We start from the raw sequence: 21023 nt of genomic DNA on the forward strand, positions 1-21023 counted from the left end.
TCGCGTAGGGACCACGAGAAATTAGGACTCATACGGAGGCATATAGACTGTCGTTTCTCCCTTGCTCTGTCTGCGAGTGGAGCAAGAAAGGAAGCGACTATTTGTAATAAAGGTCACGCACCGTACGGTGGCTTGCAGGGTATGTATGTAGATTTAGATGTAGATGTAGATCAGCGCTGCCACCAGTCATGTACAATGGCTGCATCCCTGCCAAGTCTTTCTGCAAAATTGCGGAAACATCACCCAGTTTATAGTAGCCCTATTACACGACCTCGTTAAAACTCAGTGAGGTGTTGATAGTGGCGTCTTTGTCGCCTTAAAGGCATTCGTGATAGTATCAACTCACCACGTCCTATCTCAAAGGTATCTAACGCTCACGACCGTTACAGCATCCATTTAGAGCAAAATGATTTGCATGTTCATAGTGGTGCTACTAGCGCCACTCTTACGCTACGGTCGCATCTCTTTGAACTGACATCACCTTTCAGATGTAGAAATACGCCCACTATCTTTCATTTACGTCACACAGCTTCTTCTCGGTGTTGCGATTGTTTATCGTCAGGGTATGAAAGCAAAGCATCTACATAAGGAGGAGGAAACAATGTGAAACCACAGATTGCAAGGGTATTTGATGTTAATTCATTGTTTGCAATGTCGAGAAAAATTTACAAAAAATTTGGCGGTATGAACCCATTTATCAGTATGACGTGGTGCTCCCTTTTGTCCGGATGCGCGCACTGACGCGGTTGGTAAGGGTCCCATAAAGCCGTTGTGTCCTTTCGTGAGGCAAGATCCCCAAAACAATTGTAAGTTGATGGCAATGGTAACGGGACGGAGTTGACGTCGAAGCTCGTCCCACATGCTGTATCGGAGACATATCTGCCGATTTTTCTAGCCCCAGGAGGACCTATACATGTGTGGAAGAGCATTGTTCGTTTGAAAAATGGCACCAAGGTTCAGTCGCATGAGAACTGAGGACGCAGGATGTCTGTGACTGTGATGACGAGTATACCTGCCCTCATATTCCCACGCACCCCAGTGCCACGTCACTGTTACATACGTGTACCCCAGAAATCTGACGTCACACGACTCGACCAGTCGGCCATATGGAGGCCCACAATAAGGCCCCTTTCTGTCAGGTTCTGATAATGCCGTTTCACACGTGTACGCGGCTTCTCCATGTTCTTCATAGTGATTACTCGACACCTGAGCTGTTCCCGCCGTTTATACCTGGTAACAACGCTAAACACGAAGACTAATGCACACTGGTGACCGTTGTACCTGCAGCAGAGAATTTCAACTCTCATCATTTACGAGATATATTTACCCGCTGATGCTGCGTACGTGTAGTAAGTTATATAACCACTCGGTCACGTCTTCCTTTTTTGTGAGGCAATGCGTTTACAGGAACACAGTGCAAGTTTACTTACATTTGGAACTTTAGTACGTAAACATGCTTATATGACGCGTCAGTGTAGGCAGTGTTTCCAAGGAGGTCACTAAGATAAGTGAGTAAACATAAGGAAAATGATCCGAAGATATTACAATTTTGTAAATCACCTTAATTCGTTCGATATGTCGTAGCCCTATCGATGTCTCGCACCTGATACGGTTTAAGCGGACGAAACTACAGAGAATCCGCAAGTTTACCGCTAGGGCTTCGGCGTACTAAGCTGTTTAAAGTGATTTACAAAATTTTAATGTCCTTGGAGGCAGACGCTGACAAAAGATTTGCGCATGCGGATAAGGGATTTGTGGGTGTACTTTGGATGCCGACAGCACTTCTGTTATCTACATAATGTACGTCCAATATGTTGGATGGCACAAGGCAACAACTTAGTGTGACTGAACCAAATTACAAAACACTCAGATTGAACATGAGCATCTTTTTGTCCAAATGGTTACCAGTTTTGGACCTTCCTAGTCCATAGTCAAATTATCCACATAACTCTTAGTATAACACCATTGTGTGCGGGCTGGCCACATTGCTTGTATGAGCAGCTGCGTGCATGATACTATTTTTATATCTTGTACTCTGTCACGCATATGTGTAATGTGGCCAGCGTACACATTATGGTGCTACAGTAGGATTTAAACGGGTGGTCTGATAATGGACTACAAAGATCCTAAACTGGTCAGCATTTGAATTAAAAAGATCTGTGCAATTCCGACGGTTTTCACTGCTGTCGATATAATTGTCTTGAGAGATTTGGTAACTGTTTCCATAATTAAAATAATTCTAATTTCATGTTCCGTCTCAGTCGCACATTTCGATCTCTCTGGAACATTCTGAGATCTAAGAAGTTGCGTCAGCAACCCGTCTTGTCTACTCAGAGCCATATATCGGAATACAGAACTTTGATATGTGGTTCCGAGTAGACAAGATGGATTGCTGAAATGCTGACAACTACTCCAGCAGCAGGCCATATGGAGGCCCACAATGAGGCCACTTTCTAACTGATAACGACGTTCTAGAGTGATCGAAACATGTAATCTGATTAAAACCTAAGACGGAGCAATGAATGATAATAATCTTAATTCGACGATTTTGTAATTTTATTGATTTCTGTTACCCATGCAGTCTTCTAGCTGCAACCGTTTAAGGAATACTCGTCGTGTTCGAATTTATTACTTTGGATTTCCCAGTCAACCACACTTCGTTGTGCTACTACTGTTGACGCTGAATATTCCCAGAAACTGTATTTTTCTATCGTTTACAGTGTCAGTAGGCCAAAATTCGTCATTTCATTATGACATGTGTCTGTAAGTCAGCGAGCACTTTACGCAACTCAGTTGAAGACACCGAAGTATCAAGAAGTCTGGTGTTGATTATTGCGTTAAACGAGTTTTGTCTCTAATAAAAAGTGTATAATGGCTGACGACAGGTGGTCGCGGTATTAAAACGGTATGTAAACACGGCTGCACGGCAACATGCTACAAATAACGCACGCAAGCCTACACGAGAACACTTGCACTGCAACCGAGTGTCTAATGAACTTCCTTTCTTTTGTTTGTTTCTCGATAGCTATCATATGCTGATCGGATAGAAACTAAGTTCCAAGTACATGACGGAATTTACATTTTAAATCCGCGTTTTTTCTTTCGGTTTGGAAGCGAAGCAAAGGGTCTCGATAGCTATGTTTTATTCATACGCAATTTAATGGCAGAGCAGTACAGATAATATGCGAAGCCTATATGGCAGTGCAGCAGTGCAGCCCTCACTTATCTGCTAAGTGATCATAATGGCCGCATAAATTGTTCCGAGCATAATTCGGCGAAGAAATTGACTGCCATAATGATGATACCTTAACGTCACGTAGCTTTACGGAAGAAGGGCCTAAGAAAAAGAAAGTGTGGTGCGTGGCACGCAACGTAAGCTCATGTGCGTTTTTGTGCATATGCGTGTGTGTGTGTGTGTGTGTGTGTGTGTGTGTGTGTGTGTGCATGTGATTGTGCGTGTGTGAGTGCGCGTGCGTGTACCTGCACTTGTCAGAGAACGTGCTTGTTTGCTGTATATCAACGGCGTTATTGAAAGAGTACCACGAAAGTTTTATACAATGTGATTCCGTGATGTTGTTACAAAGGGAAAACGTAATAGTTTGAAGTAAGGTTCCTTGGTCCGGAATTGATCGAAGTGATAGTTAAAATTGAAAAACATTGTGAAATCTCTGACAGTGGAATACATGTATCCGTATTGTTGTTGCTAAGATTGTAGAACAGGCTACTTTGAGACATCTTGGAGAGGTGGTTTCTTCGAGTCATCAACCTTCTGACTGGTTTTATGCGGCCTGCCACTAATTCCTCTCCTGCGCTACCCCTTCATCTCAGAGTAATTGTTGCACCCTACGTCGTCAGCAATTTGTTGGATGTATTCCAGTTTCCGTATTCCTCTAATACTTTGGCCCTATACAGCTAGCTCTAGTGTCATCGAGATTATTCCCCGATGTTTCAATAGAGGTGTTCGGTAGAAGAAATGTGTTTCACAATAACATAGATGAAGAAGTACTTATAGCTCTTAAGGTGCGCGTTTTGGAGACCATATTTACTACATATTTTGCCTTGGTTTGGTCCGTACCACCTCCACCAAAAGTTTGTAAACGGAAAAGTTAGCAGCAGAAGAGAACGAACATGTGCTTATAGCTTTTAAAATATGGATTTAAAAGCTGTAGCATGATATACATTAGCTACGAAATACATTAATGAAACCCCCATGAAAGTACAAACAGTATAAAGAGTAAAATAAGGGTGTACCAATGAAAGCATACAACAGTTGTAATATTGTATGAATTTCTGTTTTGTCTTTCTTTGTGTAGTACTTCATACATTTAAAATCTTCGTAAAGATGTTTGACCAGAGACTTTTGCTAAAGACGCCAAACAGGAAGGAACTCTATCTTTTTCTTTAAAACAAACGAAATATTGTGCTTCATTTATCCTCGCTATACTTAGGTGCCTTTTATCTCCTTTCTGTAGCAACGTAAGCATCCATGGTCTTATGTATCGTAATTATGAATTAAGTTAAGCCTATTGTTATAACTGTGGATGTAGAATTCTTTTAGTAATATTAGACCTGATTGACTCTCATAATAATAACCATAATTTTCTATGAATTTTGATTTTTTTTTTCCTATGATGTAAGGAAAGGGTTGGTGACGAACTGTTTGAGGGTATAACGACCCAATACATTACGAGTTCGTCCGTTATTCGTGTTGTATTGTTAACCAGGACCTTCCTGAGACCGACTTGCCGATCATTTCCTTCAGTTCTCAGCGTATATTTTTTACGTAAGAATGTTTTTTCACTAGCCTAATGTGTCTAGCCTGACAATACGAATGGTCACTGGCCTGACGTGTTATGTCAATGCGTAATTATCTGATATCATCAACATTGTTATTATTTTCTTTTGCCTAAAATTTTGGTTCAGTATCAGCGTCATTGAAGATTTCTTTCCGTTGTGGTACTACATTAAATTCAGTCTTTTGAGAAAAAACATTTCATTATGGTCATGACCTTCCTTCGTCATTAAATAAGCTGAGAGAGAGAAAGTCGCATGAACCAGCGTTTATTAGATATAATTTTTTTGTTTTGGTCCGTACCACCACTTCTGAAAGTTATCCACCCTATAATCTTAGCAACAGTAATACCAGCAAATGTAGCCCACTGCCAGAGGTATCAGAACGATTTTCGATTATAACTGTCGAAGCGGTCCTCTAAGGATCAGGGCGCCTCATCTCAAATTGATACATTTACCACTCTCTGTCATCCCTCAAAGTTTGTAACAATATCACGGGATCACACCGTGCATTCTCTGACACTGTTATTGTAAAATACTATAAATTGTATAACTACAACTCCTAAGATTTCTTGCATTTAATGCACTTTTCATGCCGATGTGCTGAGCATTTTGTCTGTATAACGATACTCGATGCGTGTATCACGCTCAGTCAGTTTCTTTCGTCTCGTTAAATGATTGTTTTATATCTTTTGTTTGAGTTCCACTGGAAGTGAGCCAAAGTTGGTTCAATTGCTGAGATTCCGCAGTTTTCATGTATGAGACTGCTTATTCAAGAAACCAGTGTGATATCCACCACGACCTATTAAAAGCAACAGCAAAGGATCACCAGTAATGTGTTTGGTTTTCGTTCCGATGCGATATCGGACGTCGTAGTATTACTCAGCCATACAGCAACCTCATTCACCAAAATTGTCGCCCCCCCCCCCCCCACACACCTCCTCAAGGGCAAACAGACAACTCTCGAAGCAAGTAGTGCCCCATAGTGAGTCGCATAACACTAAATCATGAAAGAAATAAATGATTTGATGCAAAAGCAGATATGCTGTCATTAGTATATTTTAATGTTAGTGATAAATTTCTCGTATTTTCCTCTCTTGACCAGAACGCATACAAACATCGTATTTGAGTTGGGAGTTCTGTGAGCACCAATTCTATTTTTCGTCATATGTCATCTGAGGGGGAGGGGCTTTTCTTACTCATACTACGCAAAAAGAAACAAGTTTGTCGTAGAGATTCATGAGTGTATTAGTGAGTTCACGAATTTTGCCATTTACTACGTTCGTTATGATTACTTGGTGTCATTGGTTTTCTGAGCAGTCCGCTGTAGAGCGTGACGATGTATGTGCTTAATTTTCCTACAAATCATATGACGCGTTTCGAGCCCTTAAAAAAAATTAAAAAACATAAAAAAAACGAAGTTAAAGATTCCGGACGACCACGGTTCCATGCCTCTCAGCTGATGTAATTATTGTGTAATGTACTCCCCACAGGTGGTGGTGGTTGTTGTTGGGATTTTTAAGGGGGACTAAACAGCGAAGGTCATCAGTCCCCCAGTACTCCCCACAGTCCACAAAGCTCACATACGTCAGTTTGGAATCTCATTTTATGAGTAGTCATCCAGATACTAGAGTATGACTGTGTTGGTAAGACTGTAGTGTTCCGGTAAACATAGGTGAACAGCCATGAAACCAGAAACATGGAAAACCAGTGGTAAAGTGGTAAAACGTGGATTCCTGTGAGAAAGGTAGTATTATATGGGACGGTGCCACAAACAATAAGAGGCAAGAAGGTTCAGGCTATCGGATATCTGTTAAAACATCCAGGATTATGCAAGTCAAACATATTGTAGAACACGCTGATGATCTAAAACACTCCACCGTGCAACAGGATATTCAACGCCTCGAGACATTGCTGTGGGGTGGTATAGAAAGTACAAAATGTTTCAAATGGCTCTAAGCACTATGGGACTTAACATCTGAGGTCATCAGTCCCCTAGACTTAGAACTACGTAAACCGAACATCACACACATCCGCGCCCGAAGCAGGATTCGAACCTGCGACCGTAGCAGCCACGTGGTTCCGGACTGAAGCGCCTACAACCGCTCGACCACAGCGGGCGGCTAGAAAGTACACTGACGCAAAAAAAAAAAATCAATAACACCAAGATATAAACGTAATTTGGTAGGTGTGTTTCTGAAACATGATGTCTATTTAAATTTCGTGCCAGTAGCATAAGAGTGGCACCATTAGCGCCACTATGTGGATTCAAATCAGGTTTTCGCTAAATACATACTGTAACACTGGTGAGCGTTAGATAGCTGTGAGATCGGGCGCGGTGAGTTGATGTTAGTCAAGAATGCATTTAAGGTGATAAAGACACCATTATCGACGCTTCGCAAATACCTCACTGAGTTTAAATGAGGTCATCTAATAGGGCTACGAGGAGATGACTGTTGCTTCTGAGATATTGCAGAAAGTATTAGAAGGAATGTAGCCACTTTACATGATTGCTTACAACGCTGGTCACGAGAATGTACTGTTACAAGAAGACCGGACTCTGAGCGGTGACTAGACGCTCGCAAGAGGGAAGACCATGGTGTTCGGCGTTTTGCTTTGTTGCATCATAAAAGTGTCTGAAGAAGCAATTCGAGCAGCAGTTGGCGCCGCAGTAACACAGCGAACTGTTACAAATCGATTACTTCGAGGACAGCTCCGAGCCAGACGCCGTGTAGCGTGCATTCCACTGACCCCAAACCACCCCCATTTGTGACTTCAGTGGTGTCGAGTGAGAGCTCATTGGACGGATGTGTTTTCTGATGAAAGCTAATCATCCCTCGGGGCCAATGAAGGCCGTGTGTTGGTAAGAAAGAGGCTAATTTAGGGTCTGCAGTCAACCTGTCTGCGTGCTAGACACATTGGACATACACTTGGAGTTATCCCACGCATCCTGACTGCAAATTTGTATGTTAGTCTGGTGATTCGGCCTGTTGTGCTGCCACTCATGAACAGAATTCCAGGGGATTTTTCCCAACGAACAGTGGTCGTCCACATACCACTGTTGTAACGCGAATGCGCTACTGAGTTTCGATATGTTGTCTCGGCTTGCTCACTTACCAGATCTGTCTCCAGTCGAGCACACATGGGACATTAGCAGACGAAAACTCCCACCAGTGCTATCTACAAACGCCATTAATCGTCCCTGTACTGACGGACCAAGTGTAATAAGCATGAAACTCCACCCCACAAACTGACATCCGGCGCCTATGCAGCACAATGCGTGCAAGTTTGAATGCTTTCATTCAACATTCTGACGCTTACACCGCTCTACATTAACTGTTATTTGCGAGTTTCTTTCTGTCAGTGTATAGTAACAGAATAGAGACACATTAATGCAACAGAGACGAATGTGGCATCATTGTAGCGACGAGGCGGACCACAAGTAGACTTTGACAAAGAGGAAACTGTCATGGCCGACGTCTCGGAATGAGCACCTCGGAAACGACGAAGCTGGTCGGCTGTTCGCGTGCTACTGTCGTGATCATCCATGGGAAATGGTTGAAGGACGGTAAAGCCAAGAGTAGGCGACAAGGTGTTGGACTTCCGTGCCTCGTCACAGAACATGGGTGTCGAAGGCTCACCTCTTCTGCACAGCAGAATAGGCGGTGGTAGGAGGCAGGTATGATAACAGAACGGAATGGTGCTACAGGCACATGTACTTAAGAGCATAACGTTAAGAGGTCAGTTGCATCATCGGATGTTCTTAATGGGTGCGGCGATGAAGACCAAACCTGTGCTTCACATTTTTAGTTAGCTTAAGATATTTGTGTGTAAATAAAAGGAAGTTGCAAAGTTATGGGACAGCCGAACGAGGCGGCTGCAACTGTTACGGCACTAAACTCTTATTCGGGAATATGGGGTTTGCTCTGTCGGGCCATACTGATTTAGGTTTTCCGTGGTTTTGTTACATCATTTCAGGCAAATGCCGCCATGGGTCCTTCATCGACGCCACGTCCGACCACCTGTCCTATCCTTACAGAACAAACTTAAAAATTTTGTGTACATCTGTTTTTTGAGCTATCGATTTTTTGTTGTGTTATCGTGGCAACTTCTATGTCACTGTGAGATACTCTTGGGATGAAATAAATAAATAAAGTAGATCCTCTACGTGTTCTCATATTAACTCAATGACATCGTCAATTACGACTGCAGTCGACACGGGGCCATCGAGATTGGACTACTGATCAAAGGAAACATATCGCCACGTCTGATGAATCAGGTTTCTTTCCAGATACACAGTCATCCAGGAGAATACAACCGGGCGGTGGTGGTATTACGTTATGGGGAATATTTTCTTGTGCTTTCGTGGGACCTGTGGTAGTAATAGAAGGCAGCGCTACAGCTCTGAAATTTGTGAACGTGATTGCTTTCAGCGTGCTTCCCTTCATCCTTGATGTCTTTCCCAACAATAGCGGCACCTTCCAGCTTGACAACCCTTGTAACAAGGACGTGACCTGTGCGTAGAAGGCTGGTTGCACATATCTCAGGAAAGCTACCAACAACTTGTCGAATGTGTGCTGCAAAAAAACAGCAGATGTACGGAATTCCAAATTTCTACCAACATTCTTTTGAACAACTGGTCGTAATGTTTTTCATTTATCTACAAAAATTGGTATGTAGACGTGAGGAGCACGTAATGAAAAGATAATAAATAAAGTAAAAAGTGACACAGAATTTTATTAAATTAATACGTAAGGACGAAAGTACCTTTCGCGTGGTTTGCCACTGCCGGCCGGAGTGGTCGAGCGGTTCTAGGCGCTACAGTCTGGAACCGCGAGACCGCTACGGTCGCAGGTTCGAATCCTGCCTCGGACATGGATATGTGTGATGTCCTTAGGTTAGTTAGGTTTACGTAGTTCTAAGTTCTAGGGGACTGATGACCTCAGCAGTTAAGTCCCATAGTGCTCAGAGCCATTTTTTGCTTTGCCACTGGCAGGTAAAATAGCTCGTTGATCTACTACAGTAAATTGTACAAGGTAACTGAAAGAAATACACATTGAGGACAGAAACAACACTCTTATTCAAAGACAATAATTACACGAAGTACAAGATGTTCTCGTGAACATTATGAAATGTGAGACATGGTTCTTAGTAGAATGTGTGATCACCACGGCCCGCAGTGCATGGTTCGTAGGGACGTCTTGTGGTAGGGCGTTTCAGTCGTTGGTGCATGTGGACATGCTGCAATATGTCACTCAAAAGCATCTTACATGTGCTCGACGGGACTTATGTTGTGGGAATGGGCAGGCCAACCCACCCACCGATTATCCTGTTGTTCAAAGAAGTCATTCACTTGCACTCTTCCATACTGTCGGGCACTGTCATCGATAAACATGAAGTCAGGGCCGAACGCACTGCTGAAAAGTGTACCATGCTCAATTATTTGGAGGTCAGTATAACCATAAAATTATGAATTTCCACTCCATGGCCCTTGGAACATCAAAACGATTATATTTGACAATGTTCCTTGGTGCATTTCGTGTTCCCACCTCTCGTCATAAGACTGTCCGCTCAGAATGACTCAGACTGAATTTGCTCTCATCCGAGAAGTGCGCACAAGCCCACTCCTTGCTGATTCAGTACGTAAGTTCTCGAGACCATAGGAAACGGTGCCACCGATTTGCAGGTGTCAGCGGAACACATGTACTAATGGTCAGAGGAAAACTGCCCTCATGCCACTATGTAGCGTGATTTTCGTGCGTTGCAGGCCTGTTAAATGTGGTTGCTGTTGCACCCCTGTTTTACGTGGTTCCCTCTTTACTTGTTGGTCTTCTGATGCTGTAGTTGACCGTGGTCGACCATCTTCTTTCCTTTGGACAGCAGTGCCTGTGGTTCGGATCGCTCAGCACTCAAATGAAAGAATGCTCTGAGCAATATCAAACTCCTGGGGCCGGCCGGAGTGGCCGAGCGGTTCTAGGCGCTTCAGTCTGGAACCGCGCGACCGCTACGGTCGCAGGTTCGAATCCTGCCTTGGGCATGGATGTGTGTGATTTCCTTAGGTTAGTTAGGTTCAAGTAGTTTTAAGTTCTAGGGGACTGATTACGTCAGAAGTTAAGTCCCATAGTACTCAGAGCCATTTGAACCAAACCTCTATGCTACATTCGTCGCACTTAGTCGTTCTTAAGTTTCCCAATGATTGCACCCCAGTTTCAAGTAATCGAAATATCATCTCTGGGCACTTTGTAATGAAAAAGTCCACCACAGGATACCGTGATCGTTGATTGACACACACTGTTGTTTCCTGTTCCCTCAACTGCCATGTGTTGCAGGGCAGCTCTATTTGGCGTCATGTGACGTCCATTTTTCTGTGCACGACTGGGTGACCTTTGGCAACATGCTGCCGCACTTTGTCATTTCCACGGAGCAATTGTTATCTTACTTTACCTGCCTCTTTCTTATGTTTTACAGACCACTATAGTAGACACCAGATTTCATAGAAGTAATTGGCAAGCACAATAGGCGAAAAGTTTATGAACAACGAACTTGATTCCAGTGAATACTGTGAATATTATCTCAAAGAAAATGTAGAGGCAGAAGTCACAACTAGCTTTTCCATTAATATGCACCAAGACAATGTACAAGAATGCCTCGGAATATTCACATATTCATAATAACCTTACAGGAAATGCTCATTTGATACACAGCTTTGCTAAGCGTATCGCCCACTGTTCGTGCGTGTATACTGTAACTCAGTAGCTACAGAGGAAATGTAGAAAGAATCAAAACGACCGCCTGAAATAATTAGCCGTCTTCCATGGATTGCAATAACTCAGGAAGCTTCTACCATCTGGTAAGGTTAGCACACAAGTTTGCATCAGCATTTCCTGACTCGTAACAACCAAATGACGAATGGTTCTTCAAGAAAATGTTAATGGTATCGTACTGTATTGTCGTCACAATTTATATTGTAATTCCTTGCCGCAGAAAGAGAGTAAAATGTAGAAAAACACTAGGAAGAGTGCTTCCGAAAATCTCGAAACTTGCAGAACGCACGGAAGACTGGTTAATTGCTTATTTAGAAAGAAACTGGAGGCGATATTTATACAGCAAGACAAGAACAAGCTCCTTTTAGTGTCATAATGACTCGAAGCAAAGAAGGCAGAATGCCGTTGGTATCCTTTTCTGGACAGATAATCCTACGTCGTTACAAGCTGCTTAATTATTTTGGGTGTTTATGGCAAAGCAAACTGGGTTACTGCTTCACGCCGCGACTTGAAAATGTTATGCAGCTGCGACTATATAATTATTTGGACTGGGACAGGTAACACACATAACTATTTCTAAACCATATTCATAATTAATTTGTCATTTAACAATAAAAGTATTTCCAGAAATATCTATTGAAATTGTATTAATTCTTAGTGTGGTGGGAAATTTCTTATAAATAGGAAGCTGAATGCAGAAGTGTGACACTCAAGGGCGAGGCGTCGGTAACCGCCGCCACGGGCTTCGCCTACCTAGTTAGACTACCCGCGAGGCAGGCGCAGATGGCAATGCCCATCGTAAACTCGGACCTGTTCAGAGATGTACATCATTTAGCGTGCAACAGTTTCGCAGCAGCACTTGCCGACACGACGTGAATCTTCTGATGCGCCGACTCATGAAATATATGACGTTGCATTCCCAGTAATTCTAAGAAAAAGTTTCACAGAGCTCCTTATTTCTACTATTTATTATCACTTCTTACAACAAATACAATCTTGCGCCGTTTCTGATGCAGACATAGGTTTATTTATTCTATTGACGATAATAGCGCGCGAAAATCAACTACGTTCAAGAAGAAATGACGTTTCAGAGCGAATGGAGTTTCAATGTAGTCACTTGTCATTATTTTTTGAATATCTCATTACTAATTTATCTGCAAACAACTGAGACAGTCACAGTTTGTTCTAATATTGCACTGAATAAGACATGGCTACTGAGACGATATCTAGAGTGTAAATGAGCAAACAAACCCAGAAAACGTTTCACGGTTGATGAGGTGTGTTGAGTGCGATCGATTGTGACTACTGAATTTGATGACCTGCGGCAGTGCGAATTACAGTCTAACGAGAAACCTCATCTCCATTAAGCGACAAATTTTAGAAGAGTTGTACTTTTTATCTCCCATCAGAACGCTGAAAGATATAGATTAAACTACGAGCATTACTGTACTACAAAAATCTGTACTCGTCCGCATTACAGTTTTTCCAATAAAGACGGAGCGATTAGAACTCAATCACGAAACATGTACAACAGGAAATAGGTCTTGCAAATACTTCAAAACCAATTCCTAATATTGGTAATTATTGGTTGAGACAGAAATTTTAGCTACGATAACTATCACAGAGAACTAATACAGGTAAATTTTGATAGAAAAAATATAACTGCCAGACATTACAAAAATGAAGCATATATAATAGTTGCACTGTCACATAACAGTCTACCAGTTTGATTTGCCAGTTTGATGTGTACATGATGATAGAAACAGGGCGAATCATTTCCTAGGAAATGGAGCTGTACCTCTGAAAAGCGTTCCATACAAAGAGAGAAACAAAGATCTGTGTTTTAAGACAGGGTATTATTAGCGAAAATTCCCCCAACCTGTAGAATGCAAAGCCATTAGAAACGGATTCTCAAGGTAGCTGCTTTCGTTCTGCGCTTCTAGTCAACGCAAGACCGAAAAAATGGACTCTAGTTCCTCCAGTTCTTAATAATTTTTTTCCTAGCGTTGAAGGTGACGTGTGTGTGTGTGTGTGTGTGTGTGTGTGTGTGTGTGTGTGTGTGAGAGAGAGAGAGAGAGAGAGAGGCAAATAGGATCCTGTTGCACACTTCGACCGGCCGGGGTGGCCGTGCGGTTCTAGGCGCTACAGTCTGGCACCGCGTGACCGCTACGGTCGCAGGTTCGAATCCTGCCTCGGGCATGGATGTGTGTGATGTCCTTAGGTTAATTAGGTTTAAGTATTCTAAGTTATAGGAGACTGATGACCTTAGAAGTTAAGTCCCACAGTGCTCTGAGCCGTTTGAACCATTTTTTTTTTTTTTTTTTTTTTTTGCATACTTCGGGCTATACATTGACCTGCAGCACTACTGAAACACGGTTAGGTGTTTCTACAATACTGACATAAGACGCCACACGGCAATCTTCTTCTTCTTTTCTTTTTTACGTTTATGTTACTCAATCAGTATCAAACCAGTTCCAAGCAACCCTGAAAAATTCTCGAAAAAAACTGACTTTGAGGTTTTGCGACCATGTTTTACACGCTTCGTTACTTTTAGACAAGCAACTTGGCTCTGTGATAGAATGCCTAAGTGACACATGGGGTCGGGAATTCAATTCACTGTGTAATCAAATATTGACACGAAGGTATATATTCTACGAGCGTTTCCGTGTAGCTCAAAATTCATAGAGACGGAAGAAATTTAGTTTCTAATCTCTTTTATTTAAAAGAATCTTGATTAACAATCTCTTATAAAAGATCGGTAATTAGGTCTTAACGTCTGCAATGGAAAATGGATTTTTGTGTGCGATATGTAATTTTAAATAAAAGGACGCGCATTTGTATAAAAATGGGAGTTATATGTGTTAATAAGCATATATTTGATGAAATTCATACTGAAATGACGTAAGTATTCGAACTTAACGGAAAAATAACGATAAAATAATAATCGAAACCTGACTATCCAGCGATTACCAGTCTTCTGTTGCTCCGCCGATGCGTTTCCAACTTTAAAGTCGTAGAAGATGCACCTTTGTTTAACAGATTAATTCGAACGGAACTGTTTCGAGAATAGTTGAATCGAGCTGCTTTTACATATTGATATTGGAGTTCTAAACTTCATGTACCATGAATACAAGAGAAACTACAAAAATTCAATTGACGTGTGGTTCTCTTGTGAGTCTAGGAAGTAACGGTGGTTATCAAAACCAATCGCAAGTGTCCTCTCAGTTTTTACCTTTGATACCAGTGAAGAGAGATATACGCCAGCTGTCAAATTGAAAAAAAAATAAATTCAAAGCTTATAAAACTTTCTTTGACAGAATGATTGTTCTTAGCTCGTTTATCGACATCTGCTCATACTCTCTTAATGACGCAAATAGCGTGACGTAGACAAGCTGATGCTAAAGAAAAATATTAATCTAACGTTAACCTCCATATTTCGCCTCGTAATTGATTCGTTCATTCGTTCTTCGTCACTCCCTAGATACCATCAGCAATGAGTGGATAAACCAGTCACAGAATGAAACTCTCCGTTTTACTTCACCTCTTACTGGTGGCATAAAACCAGTCACGGAAGCCTGGCTAAATGAAAATTCGGTTCCGCACGTTGCAGTGGAAGAGTTTCGAGAATAACGAATCACGAACTTACAGTGCCCTTGGTGATAAACGTGCCTACACGTTTGACCTTTCGTTTCGTAGACATTTTTATTCATTGTTTTAGTCACAAACTCCATCAGCCTTTCATGTATGATCGTTCGTCGCAGAGCACGTAGGACATGGTCACTAGCACATTGGCGTGAATTCCACAATAAATACAGCAGACTGCCTACGGGTTTATTCATAAGCATCCGTATCGTTAGGTATCAGAATATGGCATTCTAAACGAAGTAGCAAACAATCTGCTTTAATGAAATGCAGCAGTACACATTTCTGAATCCTTCGTCTCACAAGCGTTTCAGAGATATTGCATGCTGCAATAGACGATAACAATTGAAAAAAACTGACAGTGTATAAAATTAAATGGCCTATAGAACATACGACTGATCAAATATGACAGAATCTTACCAAGAGGGCAAAGAGATTAAAGAAATGCGAAGAAATTGACAGTGTACAATGAAAAATTAACATAATGTATCATTGATTGTAATGCGTAACATTCTCATTGTTCTGTAAATCGAGACTCACTTGGAAATTTGCAGTAACTGATCGGTTCTGAGTTACCTCTTTTCATATTATGGGTCACACTGTTTCTTTTTATAGACGCAAAAGTATGAACTAAGTTTAAAGAGTAAGGTGGAAATGTACAAACGAATTAAAACAATAAAGATGCAAGAGCTTATACAACAGCTATAGTTTTGTTAAAGAAGTAAACAGTTCGGATCAATTTTGTACTGAAATAACATACCTAATAATGAAAGTGAAACAGTCATAGGGACATGCATATTATAAACTCGTTTACAGGATGAAATAACTTGAAGAGCAATAGAAACCACAAGAAATGCGAACTGGAGCCGTCGTTCTTTGTATTTATATGTTCTTTGAACTAGGCTGAAGTTGGATTGTCATTCATTTGTACCTTTTATTCACAGAAAATATCTGAGATTTTATGGCTGAGGCAGCTTGCACAAGGTAAGACAAAATTCTCGATCAGCTATATCTGTAGTCTCGAAAGTCGGAAGGCGCATGGTAATAATAATTATTAATCTGACCTCAATACTATTAGCAGTTGCTTCCGTTAATTATTCATAGATATAGTGATGTGGATTCCAGCAACAGGTATCGAAATACAGCGCCGCTCCGTTTGGTATCATTGTGAAGACGACGGATGAGCAACACGTAGCTGTGTTCGTCACAGTCCACTGTGCAAGTTGCGCGTTTCTCCGACTACTAACTTCACAGGCAACGTACGAAACATAATTCCCTCTGTCTTAAAATTATTATAAAATTGTCAACATTATTTAGCGTCAATACTATTTGTTTCTATTATTATAGTATGTCGTAAGTACATTGTAGCCCTTAGTCCAGAAACTAGTATGTAAAAATCATTAGATGTTTGTATATTTTTACAATCCAGATGAATGAGCAGCTGTAGTTCCACGTCGTAGCTGTTGAATTGTTAACGTAAGAAAATATACAAAGTGGATTAAACTTTCGCGTCTACTATTTTACTCAAATACCAATTAACTCAGGTCCTGCAGTAACGCTAACGTGCCGAACAAACATGTTAAAAAAAATTAACGTTCTTCTCTCTATGCTCCAAATTTCGCCCTGATAAGGCTACCAGATTAATGAAACACATTCTAAAACAGGTCGGGCGAGGATGCGTTTGTTTAGTGAGGGAACCCCAGCTTAGTAAATAAGAATTTACGTTTTTTCTATCTTACATTGCTCCACATGACCGCTTCTACTTGTCTGATTATATGATCTGCTTTGTTTGTCCAATGTCGGAAGATTTCACCTACGTACGAGTTCAATATGCTTTTGTTTACGTAGACGACCAGTTACCAGCGCTTCCCCAAGAGCGGGATTTCTTTACAATTAATCGTAAAACATAACTTGTTTTTATTTAACGGCACACCCAAAGAAAGAGAGCTGCAAGTGTAGCCCAGTGGGCCATCAGCGTGTATTGTCAACTTAACGGTCCTGTCATAAATAATAAACTGTCGCGCGCGATATGTAACTTGATTTGTTCGTTTATTTCACTTTATTTTATTTTTCTATCAGTCTTCCTCCCGTTTGGATTTGTACCTGATGTCTCAATTTCAAGGCACACTAAGACAGTTGGTTTCTTGGTCACATATTGCGTGAGTAGGTGTTGTGTTTACCAAGCGAAAGAAACAAACCATTTCAAAAAATACTCACCCAGAAATGAAAAACAAACAAGTTAATCACACTATCCATGTAGAATCTTCTCAATAGCACACGCAAATTTCCAAATCACATCTGCAAGGTTTCAGTTTTTAATGAAATAACCATCACTGAAATGTCAACACTCCACAAACAGGTATCTACGTCAGTTATAGCGAGCCGGCCGAAGTGGCCGTGCGGTTGAAGGCGCTGCAGTCTGGAACCGCAAGACCGCTACGGTCGCAGGTTCGAATCCTGCCTCGGGCATGGATGTTTGTGATGTCCTTAGGTTAGTTAGGTTTAACTAGTTCTAAGTTCTAGGGGACCTCAGCAGTTGAGTCCCATAGTGCTCAGAGCCATTTGAACCATTTTCAGTTATAGCGTAATCTTAACTGTAAATTGTAAAATTGCAGTGGAGTATGTATAGAATTACAGAAGAAAACTTTTAGAATAACTGAAAGTTTTATTATCTGTCGTATATGAAACCACACTGATGTAAGTTGCACGTCTTAGTTACACAGTTTTCATAGATGACAATACAAGTTTGAAGTAACGTCACAAAAGGCGCAGATATTAAAATTAACAAATATTCATCGTATATTGTGTTTTACGCAACACACTTGTACTTATTTGTGTATAAAATGTGCATGTTTGTTCAGTTTATTCACGTTTGTTTTGTAATCTGTAACATAGTTCGTTGTTATAGGCTGAAGTCCTTACACATGTAATCCTACGTAATTTTTATTCTGATGAAGACCGCCTTAGAGCTGTCGAAACGATGGTCAATGTGACAACAATTTTATGCAACCAAGAGACTATACGCACATTCTGTAATTAAATACTGTAACACTAATGTTAGCAATAATTTTCCCCTTTGGCAAGGCCAATATTATTGTTTTCATGAAGAATATGTAAGTAAAAAAGATTATTTGAAGCTTATTGTATTCCATAAAATGTATGTTATTTATCATGTTCTCAGTATTGAAGTATCTATTCAATTTGTGATTATCATTGAAACTTGTAGCATCATGTCTGAAAGTTCTGTAAGCAACATCTTGAAATTACTCCACTATGACATTGTGTACGACAGAAACCAGCAATACTCTCAGGTATACAAATAAGTTATAACAAAAATGTGCGTACATCCTTCTGCAGTTCTATATGTAGGACAATTCAAAATTAATATAGCGATTATAGACGTCTGCAAGTAATTAACGCACAGTGACACAAAAGAAAGTTTTAAATTTTGATAGTTGCGCAGGCGCAATGAATCGGAATCTGGTGCACAGTTTTAAATTAAGTCTTTGCAGACCGTTAGATGGGTCTTACTGGACTTGACAACGCCATATCCTTCTTATGTACATTTAAATCTCCAGCCGTCACACCTATGGATTTCTTTTTATAGCGTTACGTGTGTGTGTGTGTGTGTGTGTGTGTGTGTGTGTGTGTGTGTGTGCGAGAAGAAATTCAGAACTCATTTCTAACACTTTCGATCTGTGACGCTACATATGCTTCAGAATGTATGGCGTAAAGTGATTTATCGCTTTCATGTATCCCGCGTGATCGAGGGTGTCACACAGAACGCATATTTTAAGTATGTAAATTTTTGGCATCCTCCTCCTAGATTGTTTACAATTCATACAGACGTAAAGCTATGCATTAAACAATTATATACGTTTGTAATCTCTATATTCACTTCGAACAGTCCTGTAATTTCCGCAAGAATTTTACAAGCTGTAATTAAGGAGGCAATGTAGCGTTTACAGAGCCATGTTTAGATTGTAAAAATGGTCATTGTACTACAGTTGAAAACCTGTTGATAAAGCTGTGACTTCGGAAGGTGGAATGGTCAGGCGAGGACGCTATTGAGAAGACGGTGTACAAATTTTTATTGGTACCACGTTCACAGATTCATTCAAAGTCACTCACATATTTCCATCTCCTCTGTAGTTGGACCACAGTCATTTCTTTCATATGGTGAGCTGATTTCGGTAATGTGCGATTCTTAACAGGTTGCTGTTATCCCCCAACACTAATTTTACACCGTCTTTAAAAACTGCAACTGCTGGCGTAGCAGGCTCGAACCAGAAACACCAACCTGTGGAAGCAGTCTTCCATACAATATATCACGAGGCTTCAAACATGGATTATAAACAGTCTTGACCGCAGTTAAATGTTTATTTAGAATGGTAATCGGTTTCGGTCAGAATGTGGCCTTCTTCAGACTATTTATATCATCATGACAAGCGGTGAAGGTGACCGGAGCAGGTGTTATGATTCCACGAACGTCAAATGCTCAAAAGCAGTTGATGTTCGTGTTGTCATAGGACCTGCACCGTTCACAGCCAACCTCAGCCATCATGATTTAAATGGTCTGAAGATGGACACATTCTGATCGAAATCGGCAACCGTTCAGAATAAATGTTTTATTGCGGTCAAGACTGTTTTTAATCCATGTTTAAAATATCTTTAGCCAGACTGCTGTTTCTCCATGAGAAATGTTCTCAAAAATTACTTATATATCATGAGTTTCTATGTTTACATACATACGAAACTACAGCAGTTGACGATTATGGAATGTTGTTATTGTTCGAGTCTCCTACGTCAGCAACTATTTACATTAATGGCCTTGTAAAAGATCCTGAGGTGAAGAGTAAGCTCATGAAAATGCTGTATCTTCGAAATCAGATGGTCGTTTCAAATAACTGACTGTGGTTATAATACGGTCAAGCGAGAAACTGAAGAGTTATCAAAACTGGCCATACTTATTTACACAAAACAGGTTTGCTTTTGTGCGTGTCGATAGATGTTTATTTCATAATTATCGGTTTCAGGCGATGCTGACCACCTTCTGATCATATGTGGTAGTTACAGTTCACTGTCATATACTGTTGAGTATATTAGTTCACTGGCGTATACTGTTAAGTATATGACAATGCACTAATATATACATTCCGACAGGTTATTCTATATTTTGAAGTAAACAGCACTCGACAGTCAAAAACTTTGCCTGTATTGGGAAACTGAAGTATTATTAAGGAGAATGCACAGCACCGTCTCGGTTTTGCCAAGAACAGACGCAATGTCTACGACGAGAAAATGCTACAATTTCGATAAAATACAAATATACTACAGCTGCTTTGTTAGCAGTGCGAGGCGACTCACCTGGCGCAGACAGGCGGCGGTGCAGGAGGCGGCGCCTTGGTGGCAGGAGGCGGGAGGCCACCACCAGCCCGGCGCCGCCGCTGCCAGCGCGGCCAGCGTCCACAGCCCCGCCGACGCCATGCGGGGGCGGCCGACGCCTAGCAGCGCCGCGGCACCGCCTCCGCGCCCGCGCTGGTCGTCAGCTGAGTGCCGGAGGCGGCCGGAGCGCGCGGCCCGGCGGCGGGAAACTTCATAGCGCGCCAGGAAACGTGGCCGCGGAGAAGCTGTGCCAGGTACCACTGCTGAACGTCGGAGAGACTGCCGCACAGGTGTAGGCAGCGCAACAGCGCCCGGGTGTCAGGGAGTCCGAGCCACGAGGGCCGGCCGCCGTCAGCTGATGGCCGAGAGCCGGGCAGCTGCTGCGTGCTGGGAGGACGCTGTTGGCGTGGTGTCCGGGAGCAGACTGCCGCGCGGCGGTCT

At 41.6% G+C, this 21023-nt stretch overlaps 1 protein-coding gene across 1 annotated transcript in view; it reads right to left on the bottom strand.

Moving 5' to 3' along the window:
- LOC124622958 overlaps positions 1-20684 on the bottom strand; it is a 154458-nt gene extending 133774 nt beyond the window's left edge. The window contains exon 1 of the mRNA XM_047148749.1: positions 20565-20684. Within this exon, the coding sequence (XP_047004705.1) occupies positions 20565-20684 (120 nt within the window). The remainder of the gene's footprint in view (positions 1-20564) is intronic.
- Positions 20685-21023: the final 339 nt, after the last annotated feature.

The sequence above is a fragment of the Schistocerca americana genome, chromosome 7 (genome assembly GCF_021461395.2).
Source record: "Schistocerca americana isolate TAMUIC-IGC-003095 chromosome 7, iqSchAmer2.1, whole genome shotgun sequence".
NCBI lineage: Eukaryota > Metazoa > Arthropoda > Insecta > Orthoptera > Acrididae > Schistocerca > Schistocerca americana.